General features: G+C 40.8%; 2 protein-coding genes across 3 annotated transcripts; one reads left to right on the top strand and one right to left on the bottom strand.

Moving 5' to 3' along the window:
• Positions 1–323: 323 nt before the first annotated feature.
• On the bottom strand, positions 324–15593 carry LOC109896776 (aldo-keto reductase family 1 member B1-like). 2 transcript variants are annotated; one of them, XM_020491122.2, is made up of 11 exons: positions 15233–15593; positions 7531–7705; positions 6955–7122; positions 6501–6617; positions 6317–6394; positions 6073–6195; positions 5849–5955; positions 5477–5558; positions 4772–4855; positions 2399–2481; positions 324–2311 (listed from the first exon to the last, which is right to left on the bottom strand). In XM_020491122.2, exons 2-11 carry the CDS (start codon positions 7594–7596, stop codon positions 2269–2271), a joined length of 951 nt encoding a protein of 316 aa, XP_020346711.1. In that variant the 5' UTR covers positions 7597–7705; positions 15233–15593; the 3' UTR covers positions 324–2268. The 2 variants fall into 2 exon arrangements, with proteins under 2 accessions (XP_020346711.1, XP_031687791.1); XM_031831931.1 differs by having other exon boundaries at positions 6955–7143; positions 15233–15360.
• Positions 11576–13663, top strand: LOC109896778 (short transmembrane mitochondrial protein 1-like). Its single transcript, XM_020491124.2, has 3 exons — positions 11576–12074; positions 12377–12430; positions 13082–13663. Exons 1-3 carry the CDS (start codon positions 12060–12062, stop codon positions 13154–13156), a joined length of 144 nt encoding a protein of 47 aa, XP_020346713.1. The 5' UTR covers positions 11576–12059; the 3' UTR covers positions 13157–13663.
• Position 15594: the final 1 nt, after the last annotated feature.

The raw sequence follows: 15594 nt of genomic DNA, 5'->3' as shown, positions 1-15594 counted from the left end.
TTATTGATGCTGAAACTGACAATCGTTCTCCTCATCAATTTGGCTCGGTAACATTTACTGATCATTATTGGATTTGTGGTGATAAAGCTTATCTCTACCTACCCACAAATTGGACAGGGTGCTGTATTTATGGTAAACTAAACATCTCCCTTGTGGTAATGCATAAAACTAATTCCTATTCCAAGCAGGTTAAGACTAATTAAGAGGGACATCTCGCAATACAATAATGTCCCTAGTGACTCTCGACGATCCTCGAAATTGGAAAAGTTCTGGCGTGGTTTAATCCCCTGGTATGGGGCATCGGAGAATGCACATGAGTTGGATAGGCTAGGATATTTTTTTTATTTAACCAGGTAGGCAAGTTGAGAACAAGTTGCGACCTGGCCAAGATAAAGCAAAGCAGTTCGACAGATACAACGACACAGAGTTACACATGGAGTAAAACAAACATACAGTCAATAATACAGTATAAACAAGTCTATATACGATGTGAGCAAATGAGGTGAGAAGGGAGGTAAAGGCAAAAAAGGCCATGGTGGCAAGGTAAATACAATATAGCAAGTAAAACACTGGAATGGTAGTTTTGCAATGGAAGAATGTGCAAAGTAGAAATTTAAAAAAAATATTTAAAAAATAATGGGGTGCAAAGGAGCAAAATAAATAAATTAATATCATCAGATATCATTTGGAATCCCTGGTAAATTTGACCACTGCAGGGTTTTCTATGATAAGACCAGAATTACAAGCCACTCAACTCATGGCAACACAAAATAGGGTGGCACTCGACATGTTGCTAGCACGTGAAGGAGGGGTGTGTCAAATTATAGGAGATCACGGTTGTACATTTATACCCCAGGGAGATGACAATTTGACTATTGTAGTGGAACATTTGAAAGAGCTTAGGGGTGTTCTCGAAAGGGAACACCAGCCTGACATCAACTGGAATCCATTAGGATGGGTTCAGTCAGTGTTTGGTGCTGGGGCTGCGACCATTTTCCACTGGTTCATCTATGGTCTAATATTACTGATTGCTCTGTTGCTAATTATCATTTGTGTGAAGAAATTGTTTAATAAAGTGGTTGATGTTGTTCTTACTATGCCCTTGCTTGCAAATGAAGTAGGTGTAGATGAGGAATCTGGGATTGATGGACAACAATCAGGTGAACACAGTGAAATATTCTCACTGGACAGTGTAGATAGAGAGGGTTCACTGTATATGAATGATTTCCCTGACCCATTCCCTATTCCTGACTATATCTCTGATAGTGGGGAATCCAATTCTAAGCATGATGACTGTCCTATAGGTTGTAATGATGCCTGTGTTTAGACATGGATTCTCTTGTAATTTTGGGAGCATTTGTAGTTTTGTTATTTTTATTTTTTACTCAACAAATGTATTATTCTACATGTTTAAACAGGTGCAAGTCTGTATTATGGTATAAACATTGTAAACTCAGTTTCTGAAGGGTGAATAATTACATTGAAGGGATTTGATTCTTTATCTTTACATTTTTATTATGGATTTTTTAATTGTATTATATACTCTACTGTTAGTAAGGTGCAATTTGATATATATCATAGGGTGGGGGTAATGTCTTGGTACCATTTTGTACCAAGGACGAGATAAGAGCTTTGTTTAGGAGACCAAACTGAACGATAATTTATAGCCAACTCTGTCTGACTAGGGGATATTCCTCTGAAGTAAGGTTTTTTCTTTGCGTAAGTTCCTAAGACATGTGGTTTGTCATGTCGTCTAGGGGGGGTGGATCTTTGCTATAAAGGATCCCATTTGCCATTATGTTGAGCACTCAACTTTTCATTAGAGATACTGAACTGTTGAAAGTCAAAATGCTATTGCAAAAGCTTAATTATTATTAAAGGTGAAGATTAAGCATAACTCTGACTCGTGTGTGATTTGCTCTCTCATCATTTGGTAATTAAGGAAATTTCCACGACAGTTGTCAATGTTAACATATTGGTTGAGATATCTCTAAAGATCACTGTCTAAGGAATTATTAATATAATTTTATATTACAACAAGGAGCACAGGGACGCCATGCTTTCAAAGGCACTTCCCAACATGTAGGTAAATGTACAACATGTTTAAACTCTGAACAAGTAAAGGCAACTATCTGGCACGTATTACATTACACATTGACATTCTGTTTGCCTCATGAACAAGGTCACAGTAGTGGTTGAATCTGTACAACTACTGGACTTCTCACTGTATGTCCCCAGTGTAGGAATGTGGGTGTCCACACGGAGGTTTCAGTATTCTGCGTGCAGAGGGAAGTCTTTGTGCTTGTTGCCCCTGCAGTGAGGAGGAGGGTACATCAAGGGAAGAACAGGTAAAGAGGAAAGTGGGTTTAAGTCAGCATTTAGAAACTCTGGAACTCACCATTTCATAGCGAATCCTCTCATGTTCCTGTTGAAACTCAAGATGACTTTCATGTCTTCATCATTCAGCTCGAAGTCAAACACCTGTTTGAAGGTGACAAAATAACAATGTAGACATGCGAAGGAACCAGTGGCTTGAAACCAAAAGATTGTGTGATTTGAACCCACATTCTCTTTTTGTGTACAATTCTGCCACTGTCAAATATATGAAGAGGTAAAAGTGTGAAGGTATCCGTGGCTTCCAGGTTAAATCCTGCCTTGCATGTAGGTTCAAAACTTTTTTTAAACTCTATATCATATACACAGTGTACAAAACATTAGGAATACCTGCTCTTTCCATGACAGACTGACCAGGTGAAAGCTATGATCCCTTACTGATGTCACTTTGTCTTTCCCATTCAGAGGGTGAATTGGAAAGACGCTATTTAAGTGCCTTTGAACGGGGGTATGGTAGTAGGTGCCAGGCGCACCGGTTTGAGTATGTCAAGAAGTGCAATGCTGCTAGGTTTTTCACGCTCAACAGTTTCCTGTGTGTATCAAATTGTCCACTACCCAGGTCCATCTGTTTCCATTGATCATCCTTGAGATGTTTCTACAACTTGATTGGAGTCCACCGGTGGTAAATTCAAATGATTGGACATGATTTGGAAAGGCGCACACCTGTCTATATAAGGTCCCACAGTTGACAGTGCATGTCAGAGCAAAAACAGAGCCATGATGTCGAAGGAATTGTCCGTAAAGCACCGAGATAGGATTGTGTCAAGGCACAGGGGGTACCAAAACATTTCTGCAGCATTGAAGGTCCCCAAGAACACTGTGGCCTTCATCATTCTTAAATGGAAGAAGTTTGGATCCACCAAGACTCTTCCTAGAGCTGGCCACCTCAAGCCAAACTTAGGAATCGGGGGAGAAGGGCCTTGGTCAGGGAGGTGACCGAGAACCTGATGGTCACTGACAGAGCTTCAGAGTTACTCTGTGGAGATGGTTGTCCTTTTGGAAGGTTCTCCCATCTCTGCAGCACTCCACCAATCAGGACTCAGACCATGAGAAACAAGATTCTCTGTTCTGATGAAACCAAGATTGAACTGATGGTCACTCTGACAGAGCTTCATGTCTGGAGGAAACCTGGCACCATCCCTACGATGAAGCAGTGGTGGCAGCATCATGCTGTGGGGATGTTTTCAGTGACCGGGCCTGGGAGACTAGTCAGGCTCGAGGGGAAAGATTAACAGAGCAAAGTACAGAGATCCTTGATGAAAACCTGCTCAGGACCTCAGACTGGGATGAATGTTCACTTTCCAACAGTACAACAACCCTGAGCACACATCCAAAACAACTCAGGAGTGGCTTCGGGACAAGTCTCTGAATGTCCTTGAGTGGCCTAGTGAGAGCCCGGACTTGAACCCAATCGAACATCTCTGAATAGACCTGAAAATAGCTGTACAGCGACGCTCCCCATCCAACCCGACAGCGCTTGAGGATCTGCAGAAAAGAATGTGAGAAACTCCCCAAATACAGGTGTGCAAAGCATGTAGCGTCATACCCAAGAAGAGTCGAGGCTGTAATCGCTGCCAAAACTGCTTCAACAAAGTACCGCTTTAAAGGGTCTGAATAGTTATGTAAATGTGATACTTCAGTTGTGGTTTTTTTTTTTGCCAAAAATGTACAAACCAGTTTTTGCTTTTGTTATTTGATTTTTATGAATAATGACTAAAATTATGTATACATTTAACTTAGAACTATAACTAAACAGAATACTACTATGTTACTGTATGGATGTATGAATCTTATAATCATAATATTGAATATAATGTGTGTAGTTTTAATTGAATTGGTTAATGAACACATTGGAATTGTTACATTCCTTTAACAGCTTTGTCATGAGGTATTGTGTAGATTGAGGAAAAAATATATATCATCCATTTTAGAATAAGGATGTAATGTAACAATGGGGAAAGAGTGAAGACGTCTGAATACTTTCCGAATGGACACTTTTTAATATAGGCACATCTATATTTTATTTATTTATAAGTGCCTACTTTTTCCAGGAGCTTTTCTCCATAATCACTGCTTTTTACAGGAGGTGACCCCAGGTATATACCACCATGAGTTTTGACAGCCTTCCAACTATCCCAGAGAGTCAACGCAACCACATTCAGGAGCTGAGCCTGGGATCGAACCTACAACCCCGTACATCAGAGGTAAGATTCTTACCAGAGCCAATGGCTCTTCCACACTTAGAACACTGCTCTTGGTATATTTGACATTGAAAGCTGTAGAAAACAGACAAGATATGAACCTCTAGGTTAGGAGGCAGGGATTTATCCTCTGACCGACCCAACTCCATCTAAAGTTATAATTGTCAAAAAAATACCTGAAAATTTTCCTTGATCCGGGAGGGCGTAGCCGACTTGGGAATGACGATCACATTCCTCTGGATTTGAAAGCGGATAAGGATCTGTGGAGAGGATAAGAACAGGGATTGGTCACTTGATTGACCCTAGACCAAGACACCTTTTATCCAGACAAAGAATGTAACTGTTCATCACGCCCGATGGCATGGTTTCAAAACAATGATTCTTAATGTTAGAGACTTGTCTTGGAAAACACTAGCCAAAACCTTGACAATTGATTGTCCCCATTCTAACCCCTAGCCGTTTTCTTTAAACGCTACACAATGGGACCCATATCCAATTTCAGGCTAATGTAATATTCTTTGGAGAGTGATCAGCTGCGTTAACCTCAACTTGAATGGACTTTTGTTAAATGTAGAATTTCACGAATCATGACCGGAGTAAGTATGGTTAAGCTAAGGGCCTGGGTTTGGTGCAATCATGTGACATGCCTGGATTTGAACTTACATTTATTTATTTATTTTATTTGGCTTTTTCATTGGTGTCCCCTTTTTATGTCAGATGGTCCAGCACCATCCTCAGACAATTGCTTTCATTTTTGGTGTCATTTAATATTTCTGGATAAGGCTTAAAATACAGGATCAAATCTTGCTACAGTATGTCACTAAAGGCAGAATTAGGAGAAAGTTCACCGTTTGTAGGGGTTATTGATGCTTCTCTCATACCTGTGCTGTAGTCTTATTGTACTTATCAGCGATGGTCTTTAACTTTGGGTCCTCAAGCAGAGACGGCTCACCAGGTTTCGCCCTGTTGAAAATGTAATTTATTTTAGTCTTCTTTATGTTGACATGAAGTCAAACGCACATCATTTTTAATGGTGGATGGGGCCTGAAAAACATCTGTAAGTAGGGAAAGGTTAGGGTCTGACAATGCACACACGCATTGAAATGTTGTCAATAACCAATTAAATACAATGCCCGTTTTGGATCATTTCAGTGTACAGGTCCATTTCTGCTTCATTCTATAACCTTCCTTTTAATCCAAAGTGACTGTATACACATTAGAGCACACTTTTTTATAAGATATTCCTATCTCACCTTGGTCTGTCTGGGGAGCCCAGAGGGCTGTAGGCTGTCACTGGGATGCCTTTAGAGTGACAGTAGTTGATCAGCTTCTCCTGAGTCAGATAGGGGTGGCATTCAATCTGAAGGGACAAATACAAAGAAGAGGCGCTGGTAATACAGAGATTGGGGCAATAATGCCTTGCTTAAAAACTGTATTGACTTGTTTTGTCTGTCTTGATCACCAAAGACTACAGTACCTGGTTGTTGGCAGGTTTATACTTGAGGCCTGGCTTGTTTAGGATGGATTCAATCTGGTCTTTGTTAAAGTTGGAGACACCGATAGCCTTGACCAGACCAGCATCCACCAGCTCCTCCATAGCCTGTTCAATAGGTCAAGCTCAGTAAACTGTCAAATGTCTTGTAGTATAATCTTGTTTGCTGGTGTTAGGGGATGTTTGTTTTGGAATACAGTAATACCATTTTTTTGTTTGTTTTCCTTACCTCCCAAGTGTCCAGGAAGTTGCTTTCACCTGCGGCTACCTGTCCGTCTTCACCAAAAGGAAATAGATTCTCTCCAGGCTGCAATGGCAAACAAACTAGTTACAGGACAATAGTCCTCTCAATCTTAAATCAGGGATAGTTTGAAAGCTGATAGTCATTTTCGTGACACAGACACACACAGTACCTGAAAGCACATAGGGAAGTGTATTAGGTAGAGGTCCAGGTAGTCTAGCTTGAGGTCACTCAGAGTCTTCTGACAGGCTCCCTTCACCATAGACTTCTGATGGAGAGTACACCACAGCTATTTGGGAGAAACCGTCATATTAGACTGCTGCGGCGCATGTTGAAATACAATTTAAATGCCAAAACTAGCCTATGGACAAATTCTTGAAGTGTTATGGGGATGTGTAGCAGTTGAGTAAGAGAGCACCCAGAACAAATGATAGTACTAGCTTGACATTGGTGACCATACAGAGCATGTGATGACATGCCTTCAGCCCGTATGGAGCTCGTTGTCTGCCTGGCGTCTAGGGGGAAATCATAGTGGCTCCATGACCAAATCTACAAACATGACTAATGCATCTTGTTTTCCCCTTTTTTGACACCGTGACCAAGTGGACAATCGTCCTCATACGCACCTTACTGACGATGAAAAGCTCCTCTCTCTTCACCACCCCCTGGTCAATCATGGTGTGAATGCCAACCCCCACCATGTCCTCATTCTGGTAACAGTAGGCTCCGTCTATGTGTCTGTAGCCTGCAGAGATTGCTGCTTTCACTGCCTCCGTGACCTTGCCTGCTTCTGCCTGCACACGGATTCAGAGGGCCTATTGTGGCAACCTCACACATGACTTGAGCATCTGTCAGAAAGGCTACATAATACTGTAGAAATACTAATCAGGACAGATTTGATTATACTGTATAATATAAATCATCATTAATAGACGGCCTATGTTAGGTCAAAAAGTCAAGTATAGGCTAACCCCCGATTCCAAGTGTGACGGTGAAACATAAGTGCAAAAATAAGATGCTTCATCTTTTGTCATCATAGTTCATTAAAACTCTCAGGATATATGGCAAATGAGAAGACTCATATTTTAACATGAACATACCGGTAGTTGCCCAAAGAAAGAAGCAGTTAACTGCCAATTCAACAATTATCAATGCTATCCATGCAAGATGCCTAGAAGAAACTAAATTACGCTTTATCTTACCCCCCATGTCCCCAAGCCCACGATAGGCATGCTGGCCCCGGTGTTGAGAGTCACAGTGGGTGTCATCTTTAAAGAGCTGCTGTAGTATCAATCCTAGGATTCTGGGTTGTGAGAGGAGAGGATTCCTGTATTCAGCGTGGAAGGAATCAGTATTCTCAGTGCAGCACAAGAACAGCTGAAACACAGATGTGAATGGCGTTTATGTAGAGCGTCTGGATTTGATGGGTTACGCCTGCCTCCCGCCCCCTACAGCTAAAACAGCAGATAGGGCCAGGAAAGGGCGAGTGAAGGAGTAGCTGAATGAATCAGCATGTGTGTGTGTGTGTGTGTGTGTGTGTGTGTGTGTGTGTGTGTGTGTGTGTGTGTGTGTACGTGCGCAGAGGGTTTGCTTGTCACAATGACAAAGAACACACTGCTTGTTTAAATCATTCAGGATGTGATGCAGTATGCATTTCATGCTAATGTCGATTGAGTTGAAGAACATATGATAACAATGTCGAATATACAGCTTTTTTTTGTTGCTGATCAGTATTTGTAGTATGTCTAGAGTCAAATCTTCTTCCTTAAACAAGGTAATAACCTGTTCACTAGTGTTTAAATACAATATTGGAGTGATTTTTGACCTTACAATGACTGTGATTTTTAAAAAGTCATGATTAAAAAGTCATGGGGATTTCAGCAGTCAGTGACTCAAGCTGTAATGCTTGAGTCACTGACTGTTGAAATCAACATCCCTTGCATACATTTTTGTACGAAGGTGTGAATAGCATAAAATGTATAATGGTGGCCTAGCATAAAAATAGGTTAGATTAAACGCAACAGACCCAGAACCACAGACTCCATATTTTATGCAGATCTGCAACACAAGCTTAAAAACAAAAGCATAGCTAGTTTACTAGATTTGAACCAACACGCTATCTAGGTTAGGCATAAAATGTTAGCAGTGTGGTTAAGGTTAGGTTTAAAATCAAATTTTAAGAAGAGAAATTGCAGAAATGGGCGGGCTTTATGTGGTAACTAGTGATGGCCCTGAATAGCCTGTCTAGAAGTCTCTGGAGCCACAAACTAGCTAGCGAGCTAGTAGTGTCTGCAGTGCCCACGTTGTTTTATGTACGACTATCTGAATTTGAGAAAAGTGGAAATCTACAAACAAAGGATGAAAAACTGAGATTGAACAGTAAATTAGACTAATCACGTGATATGGGTTCAAGCCAGGCATAAAGACCTTAGCTATCCAGACAGCAAGAAGGATCCACGCCAGCTCCGCCTGGCCCTATTGCAACATCTGGTCCGGATCCGTGAAGCGGGCCAAAACCGGCGTGAATCTGGATGCCAGATCTAAAACAGAGTTGGGCCAGGACCAGCTTTTTCCTCAAATCTCACATGCAAATTTGACTTCTGGATCAGCTCTGATTATGATTCGCTACTATTGGTGAGGTGTTCTAATTTTCTTACTTTAAATACGGTATGTTGAGCAAGCCATAACATTATCCTAGCATAATTCTCATAACTGCCATTTTTTAAATAGCTTTAACACATAAATACATTTTCAAACACACATACCCAAAGTATTACAGTAGTTATTGGTGATTCTGTAAAAGCATACTGTATAGAAAATACTTAACCAAGGTAATCTACTGACTCACATACTAAAATAAAACATGAAAAAACATTTATTGATTTAAAAAATGTCTTCAAATGTGTGTGCAAAGTGGTCTAATTGTTATACTTTTTAAAGAGATCAACCAGAAAGATTTTCAATAAGTTTACTGAATTAAAAACAAACGCAACATGGAACAATTTCAAATATTTTACTGAGCTACAGTTCATATTGGGAAACGTTAATTAGGCCCTAACCTATGGATTTCACTAGGAATACAGATTTGCATCTGTTGGTCACAGATGCCTTCAAGAAACGGTAGGGGCGTGGATCAGAAAACCAGTCAGTATTTGGTGTGACCACCATTTTCCTCATGCAGCGCAACACATCTTCACATAGAGTTGATCAGGCTGTTGATTGTGGAATGTTGTGCCACTCCTCTTCAGTGGCTGCGCAAAGTTGCTGGACGTTGGCGGAACCTGGAATACGCTGACATACACATTGATCCAGAGCATTCCAAACATGCTCAATGGGTGACATGTCTGGTGAGGTGCAGGCTATGGAGGAACTGGGACATTTTCAGTTTCCAGAAAATGTGTACAGATCCTTGCAACATGGGGCCGTGCAATTATCATGCTGAAACATGAGGTGATGGCGGCGGATGAATGACACGACAATGGGCCTCAGGATCTTGTTACGTTATCTCTGTGCATTCAAATTGCCGTCGATAAAATGCAATTGTTTGTTGTCTGTAGCTTATACCATAACGCCACTGCCACCTTAGGGCACTCTGTTCACATCGGCAAACCGCTTGCTCGCACAACCCCATACACATGGTCTGCGGTTGATAAAAGCAGGTTTGACGTACTTCCAAATTCTCTAACGATTCCTCTCTTATGGTAGAGAAATTAACATTCAATTCTCTGGCAACATCTCTGGTGGACATTCCTGCAGTCGGCATGCCAATTATACGCTCCCTCAAAACTTGAGACGTCTGTGGCCTTTTATTGTCCACAGCACAAAGTGCACCTGTGTAATGATCATGCTGTTTAATCAGCTTCTTGATATGCCACACCTGTCAAGTGGATGAATTATCTCGGCAAAGGAGAAATGCTAGCTAACAAGGATAAAAACTAATTTGTCCACAATTTGAGAGAAATACGCTCTTTGTGCATATGGAACATTTTGGGGATCTTTTATTTTAGCTCATGAAACATTGGACCAACACTTTACATGTTGAGTTTTATATTATTGTTTGCAACACAAAGACAAAAGGCTTGTTACTGTCTCACCACTCCCATATTAAAATGCAATGGCATTCCATATGTTGCATTATGAACAGGGTTGGGGGAGTAACAGATTACATGTAATCCGTTATGTTAACAGCAAAAATATTGTGATCAGATTAGATACCTTTGAAAAACAAGATGATTACTTTTAAATTCAGAAAGGAGGTTTGCGAGGAAAAATATATATTTTGACACTTCTCTGTTTGTCTCAATGACATTCAAATCAGCATTGATTTTTTTGTTCCTCCTGAGCGAGTCTGACCACAAATCAGAGACCACTATGATGCCACACCAAATGGGTTTGATGGATCGCAGGAATATACTTTTTGTAGGCTACAGTCCAAGCTATGTCTTCCAATGGTAATTAACACTTGGAGGTAAGGATGACAGCAGTGGTGTAAGTCTACGGCGATGCGGACATCACGTATTGATATCTACATAGCGCATTGATGTGAATCACACTGTTGCTCTCTCATTTATCTATTTGCATTTTACCGATTGTGCCTGTTGTGGATGGCTGTTTACAAATCTAAATGTGTATTTGAAACCAATAATGATTTGAATTCAAGCCGTTTAAGGTGCCTATCAATCATTGTTTTTGAAACCAGTGGACAGCCAGTGAAAAATGTGCTCTTGCAAAAGCTGCACAGTGCGGATACCAGCCTATGGTATAAAAGTGAGGCTTTTATTGCTCAATGTAATGCATGCTGATAAAACTATTTAATCCAAAGGCCTAATGGACACATGTTCAAACTCGCAAACTTTTGATAGATTTAAAGGGGCAATCTGTTGTTGCTACGTCCATTTTTGGGCTTGTATATCCATTTATTCTTGAAGAATATAAATTTTATAAATGCCTCGTGAGCTTAGTTCAACTGTCACACTCCACGAGAACCAAAAAATATAAGCTTGTTTTTCTCCAGGCATTTATTTCAAATAGTGGAAAGTCGGGGAGGACGGCAGGAAGGGACAGAAGAGCGGATATATATATTTTTTTTTACAAGATTACGGGTGGGACACAGCCGGTTGAATAAGACCTTAAATGTGATAGGAAAGCATTTCGCTACACCCGCAATAACATCTGCTAAATATGCCTATGTGACGAATAAAATTCGATTTTATTTGAAAGCTTCCAACAGGAAAGTGTGATTATTGCCAGGAAACGGAGTCAATGGAGCATGTATTGCTACGGTGTGGGCAGTATCAAAGGGAATGCGGGAGGCTGAGATCTACTATGAGGGAGAAGGGGATACAGGAAATTAGTTTTAAAAGTATATTAAGGAGAACGTCATTAGATGTAGTCTTTTTTTAAGAGCAACGGAGCTGGCAGGTAGGATTTCGTTTCTCCCGGTAGCTAATCGGGTGCGGGCTCCAGTACAGTAGGTGGAGGTAATGCACCATAACGTTGGATGCCATCCGCCGATAAACCCCACCGAATAACTGTTTTGACCACACAGCATCCGCGTAGATGACAGAAACCTTGTAGACGAGTCGTGGCCAATAAATGCTTTTTTTGAGGGCGATATGACATGCGCATTATACACTGTTGATGACATTGCTAGCTGGTTCGACCGAACTTTTTAACTGCCAACTGGATTGCTAAAATACATAAAATATTGTCTCCTTCGTTAGACACGACCATGCTACAGTTCCTGGTGAGTTGATATCGAAATGACAACGATATATTGCAAACTTCCTGCGTCTCTGTGTGTATTGCTGGGCTATTGTAGCTAGCCATCATAACTATGCTTTGTGTTAGCCATTATAACTATGCTGTGTGCTAGCCATTATAACTATGCTGTGTGCTAGCCATTATAACTATGCTGTGTGCTAGCCATTATAACTATGCTGTGTGCTAGCCATCATAACTATGAATTGTTATTGCTGCTGACCTATCTAGTAAAAACAACAGCATGTAATCCGTATGGAATAACAATTTTTATTTCTAATCTTGCAGGCTGGGTTTACTTTGGGAAACGTTGTTGGGATGTACCTCGCTCAAAACTACGAGGTACTGCTAAGAGGAGCAACTAGCGCCGCGGACTAAACTCCACTAACGTTACCAACCGAGTGGAGCAGAGACCAGGCTTTGTGGAGTCTAACTACATCGACAAGGTCAATTACTTCAAAATTAAAAATAAACATATACATTATGAAACGCCTACCGTGTACCTATGTAGTTGCGTGCCTTTCTTTTGCTGAAATCCATACATTTTCAATAAACGTTAATCAAATACAACGTCCTTGTTGACGTTCAATTGGCACTGTGTTGGCATCTTAGAGCAACAGCAATGAACAAACAGTCTGTGGTTGTAGTTTAACTTCGATTGAAAAAGTATGGATTTCAGCCAAAGAAAGGCATGCAACAACGGAGGACAAACAGGTAAAAGGTAGGCGTTTAATATATATATATATATATTTTTTTTAAGTATTGACCTTGGTCAGCGCTCGATTCCACCAAGTCTGGTTTCGGCTCCACTCCATTGGCAGTGTCATCAGGAATTTCCTTCACCGTGGAGTTTAGTTCGCTTAGGGAACAACCCACTATAGATGTCAGTCAGTGTCAATGGTTCCCCTGTATTTTTGCATAACACAATAGGCCTATGTCATTGAACTTTTTCTTTTTTGGCACTCTTCTCTGATTACTCCACCTCTGTTTAAGGTCCCCAACATATCCAAAAAGATAGAAGCCTTCAAGAAGGATGTGGCGGCAAAGAAGAAACCTCCAGCAGATTAAAGAAGAGATTGTTTCTTTCGATCCATGTTGATCAGAGGCAGATTGAAGAGATGGGGACTATTGGAACAACAAAATGCACACCGCAAAGGACATATTTTTTCATCTAAGGTTACACGGGCAGAGGAATAAATTGTAAAAATGATTCTCTAATCAGGGTTTTTACAGTGCCTGGACTGGTCCAGTGTTATTTTTTTGTTTGTATTCTTAAAGTGCTTAGCAAAATTTTTAAGATAATATTATGAGGGTTCTATTTATGAGTGGATACGCGAAGATGACTAACTGCTGTGGGATCTAATAAACTTCAGAAACCTTGGCCTTATCCTCGCAAGCAGCTGGGCAGGGCAGGCCAGGCCTTTGGGTGGGGTACTGGCAATTGCATTTATATCAAGTCTAAACATGGCATTTTTACAATATACGCTTGTCATTTTTGCCAACTAAACAGTGCAGTTACTGCTTTTGAGTGATGTTATCTAGAATTAAACTGGGAGGCCTGTTCTATGGATTTTATTTCTGTGGGTGTTTGAGAATGAGTCACTCATGTAAATTGCATTGTTTGGCGTCTATTCTAAGCTAAATGCTGTTCTCTAACATCGTAGGCCTAATTCAGATGTGCCTAATTCTGTTCAGCCTGCATTAATACATTTGCTGGTGTTGGTTCTGTGTCAAATTGAAAGGTGTTACATCACATAAGATAGGTCCCTTGCTTGACAACACTAACTCAATACTTCATCACCATCCAGTAAAATTTATTTTGTAGGGCCTTTTTTTCCCTCACCCCTTTTTTCTTCCAAATGTCATAGTATCCAATTGGTAGTTTTACCGTCCTGTCCCATCGCTGCAACTCCCGTACGGACTCGGGAGAGGCCAAGGTCGAGAGCCCTGCGTCCTCTGAAACAACCCAAACAAGCCGCACTGCTTCTTGACACAACGCCCGCTTAACCCAGAAGCCAGCCGCATCAATGTGTTTGAGGAAGCACCGTACACTCGGCATCCGAGTCAGCGTGCTTAGCGGCCTGCCACAGGAGTTGATAGGACAGTAACATCCCTGCCGGGATGATAGAATAGATAAACTAAAATCTACATTATAATTGGAACTCTATTCAATCTGTTAAATTGAAGTGTTACAGATTCTGCAACGTAAAGGTAATTTCCTATTTAGCCAAAATAAGCAGCGTTTAGCATGAATGCAGTCTGCTAAATCGGGACCAGTGGAGACTGCTTAGGGCTCGTACTGGCTGGAATGGTGTTAAAACGTTCCATTCCTTACTGTGAGCTTCCCTCCCCTCAGCAGCCTCCACTGATCGGGAACATTGCCTTTACATTTATGTCGCGCTGTAAAGCTGGATTTCCGCCATGCGGATTGAATAGAGCCCGTACTAAACTATGTTTTTTGGTCTTGGCAAGGTTTATGGTAGAATCCCTTTTTGTTTTCTTGCTCTTCATTCCTCCTATTTTCTTTTTTGTTGACTCAGGCCATCCAAAGCCTCGGAACTACAGTCAACTGCATTGTGTGAAATGTAGTAAACATTCTGCATGGCTGCTGGACTGAGAATGTCCACTTCTGACTTTGGTGTCTTTGGCACTGACTGATCTCTTCTTGGAAGACCTACTCTCAGCCTTTTTGGCAGGCCTGCCACTTTCTAGATTCTGTTGGTTTCTTTCTTGATTGTGTAGGCTGTGGACCAACCATTTGATAATCACTATAGATAACATGGAAAAGTTCATGTGAAGCAGTATGTTTTAGTAATGTATGCTTCTTGCAACCTTGACCAGTGATCAATGTATGCAACAACTGCATCAAAGTTACTGCACTATTGTGTGGACATTCCTCTCCTGTATAATTTGTGAGATTGTTCGTTCTCTGAAAATGTGTCAACAAAGAAACCTGGAAACATCAGAGACATCACACAAATAGGTTACTTTTACTTTTCAAGTACAGGATGCATACCCACATCCCAAACCTTACCAAGTTGCATTTTTTTGTGAACAAGTGAAAGCTATTTTTTATGTCAAATGAAATCACACACAAGTATTGAAATAACCTAGAATTCTAATAGAAATAGTTAGCCTACCAACCTTTCGGCGTAAAAAGTCTGGCAGAAATGAAATCCAATGTGTTTGTATCCTGTGGTTGTAGACAGAAGGCTTGTTCTTGGTGTTTGAATAGGCAGCCGCTTTTACAAGGTTGTCCCCCACCTCTGCGTTTCTGGGCATGACGTTAGTTGTATCACGTGTATCACGTGTGTTTTCATCACCATGGTAATCTTCTAATTATCTCTTGGCATCATGAATGTTAAATTACAAAAACACCATTCCTTATTCACAATCAATAAATAGACCTATACCAAAGGGGGGGGGGGGATTTTGCTTACCTTTTTAAGTTTGGGATAAAATAAAAAAAAGATATCATCACGTATTCTCACACTACCAGATCTCCA

This window comes from Oncorhynchus kisutch, linkage group LG9 (genome assembly GCF_002021735.2).
Source record: "Oncorhynchus kisutch isolate 150728-3 linkage group LG9, Okis_V2, whole genome shotgun sequence".
NCBI classification, from domain to species: Eukaryota; Metazoa; Chordata; class Actinopteri; order Salmoniformes; family Salmonidae; genus Oncorhynchus; species Oncorhynchus kisutch.
The sequence above is the reverse complement of the archived record's forward strand: the minus strand, read 5'-3'. Positions and strand labels throughout refer to the sequence as shown.